General features: G+C 29.8%; 1 protein-coding gene across 1 annotated transcript; it reads left to right on the top strand.

The window, feature by feature from the left end:
• Positions 1–1,293: 1,293 nt before the first annotated feature.
• On the top strand, positions 1,294–1,998 carry LOC112526360 (agamous-like MADS-box protein AGL62). The gene has a single exon (XM_025136644.1). The coding sequence runs from the start codon at positions 1,294–1,296 to the stop codon at positions 1,996–1,998; it is 705 nt and encodes a 234-aa protein (XP_024992412.1).
• The last annotated feature ends 210 nt before the right edge of the window (positions 1,999–2,208 follow it).

Raw genomic sequence — 2,208 nt, 5'->3', positions numbered from 1 at the left:
ATTTTAGATATTAAAATATTTAGTAGATTTAAATAATATTATTTTTCTATTTAAACATTTAATTTCAAGATTTCTCATTGATAAGAATAATTATAAATAATCTCTTTACTAAGTAATTATTTTTGTAGAGTTCTCCAAATTTGGAGAATTTAACCTTTTCTCTACTACTTTCTCCATTTTGGAGAAGGATTTAGAGAATCCCCAAAATCTATATTTTTAAGAATCTCTTGGAGATGCTCTTGACTATTAATTATTTAGAATTAGTATTAATCATTATTTATTATTATTATTATTATTTAATACATTTAATTATCAAAATACAAATATAATAATTTTAAATATTTTAAAGTTAAATAAATATTAAAGTTATATTTCTTTTTGATAAATAATATAAATATGATAAATGATTTTAATAAATTTTTTAATTTAGGTATTAATTTTTTGGAGGAATTGTTGATCGATTAATATATGTAAGGTTGGATAACTTTGTTTTTATTTATATTATATATAAGTGTTATTTAAAATAATTATTGAATGTAGATTTTTTTTAAATTCATATTTAGTTATTAGTGATATATTTTCATTTTACATATATCATAGAATATATATTAAAATTAACTAATTTTTTAATATGTTATTTTTTATCATTTCATATTTTTTAACTAGCTTATTCTTTAGTGTTTGCTAACATGATTAGATAATCAGGGTTTGCTAAACATTCAAAAAAAATTAATTATTTGACTATTACAACTTTAAGCCATAGTATACTAACTATTGGAAATTGCCTTTTTTTAATAAAAAAAACTGTTGAAGTTTTCCATTTTATAAAAATGTTTGTTGGAAATTACAATTTTATATAATTTTAATTGTTTGAAATTTTTTGGTTGTAAAATGTATTGAATATTTAAAAATACAATTAGTATTGTAATTCTCAAATGGAGGTAACCGTTGTGTTGAACGTAATTCTTTATTTAAAAGTTTTTGACTTTGTTTAAAGAATTGAGGCGACAGAGATATTTATGGAAATACTCGAAGCATTTATTACTTTCTTTACATAAGGAAACACAATCAAACAAGACCGGTATATATGGAAGTAAATTTACTTTAAAATAAAAATAAAATCCATAAAGCATAACAAACTTGGTATTTTTAATGCACCCAACACCTGCGCAACCAATGCAAGAGCTCTTTAAATATCTATTGGTTTCTCCTAGAGCAAACCAGAAAAGAAATTAATCCAAGAGATTTACATTTGTTACCCTGCTCCAAAAAATGTCCTCTCAACAACCAAACATGACGCCAAAGAAAACCAAAGGTCGTCAAAAAATTGAGATCGTGAAAATTACAGATGATAAAAGTTTAGCAGTTACCTTTTCAAAACGCCGTTCTGGTATTTTCAGAAAGTTTAGCGAGCTTGGCACCCTTTGTGGGGCTGAGACTGCAATCGTCATATTCTCCCCAACTGGAAAGCCATACTCATTTGGCCATCCAGATGTTGAGACGATTGTAGACCGCTACCTAGTGAGTTCTCATTTTGAGGAATCTCATCCTAATGCCAACACCGAAGCACTCACAAGGCAGCTGGCTGACATGCTTGGTCATCTGGAGGTTCAAAAAAAGGTTGGCAAAGAGCTTGACGAGATTAAGAAAGCAAGGGAAAGAAGTTATTGGTGGGGAGCTCCGACAGAGACTCTGGGATTTGAAGAACTTGAGAAATTAAAGGTGGCATTGTTGGAATTGAAGAAGGATAGTGGAAAGCAAGCCGAGAGGCTTATGCTGGAGGCTGCTAACCCTACACCAACAATTCCTGTAGATGGTGCTGGTCCATCAACAACAACATTTCCTGTCTTTGGTTCTATTGGGGTAGATGGTGCTGGTCCGTCGACACCAACAATTCCTGTCTTCGGTTCTATTGGGGTAGATGGTCCTGGTCCGTCGACACCAACAATTCCTTTCTTTGGTTCTACTGGGGTAGATGGTGTTGGTCCGTCGAACTAATGTGTCATGGGATTATGTTGGGACATATATAGTTTTGATTTTAATCTAGTTAAAGCTATGTTTTAATGTGTCTTTTTTTTTCCTTTATCAAATAAATATCGATCAATGTTGTTGGGGTTATTGGTTAGACCTCGCAACTTTTTCTGTTACTTGTAAGCATAACCGATATATATGAAATGTCCTTTCATTACCTTGATTGAAACAAATGGT

The sequence above is a fragment of the Cynara cardunculus genome, assembly GCF_001531365.2.
Source record: "Cynara cardunculus var. scolymus isolate 2C chromosome LG 1, CcrdV1, whole genome shotgun sequence".
Classification (NCBI taxonomy): Eukaryota; Viridiplantae; Streptophyta; class Magnoliopsida; order Asterales; family Asteraceae; genus Cynara; species Cynara cardunculus.
Note: the sequence above shows the minus strand (reverse complement) of the source record. Positions and strands in the feature narration are given on the sequence as shown.

Excerpts from the sequence above, each read along its gene's own strand:
- LOC112526360 (XM_025136644.1), top strand. The coding sequence starts at position 1,294 with ATGACGCCAAAGAAAACCAAAGGTCGTCAAAAAATTGAGATCGTGAAA.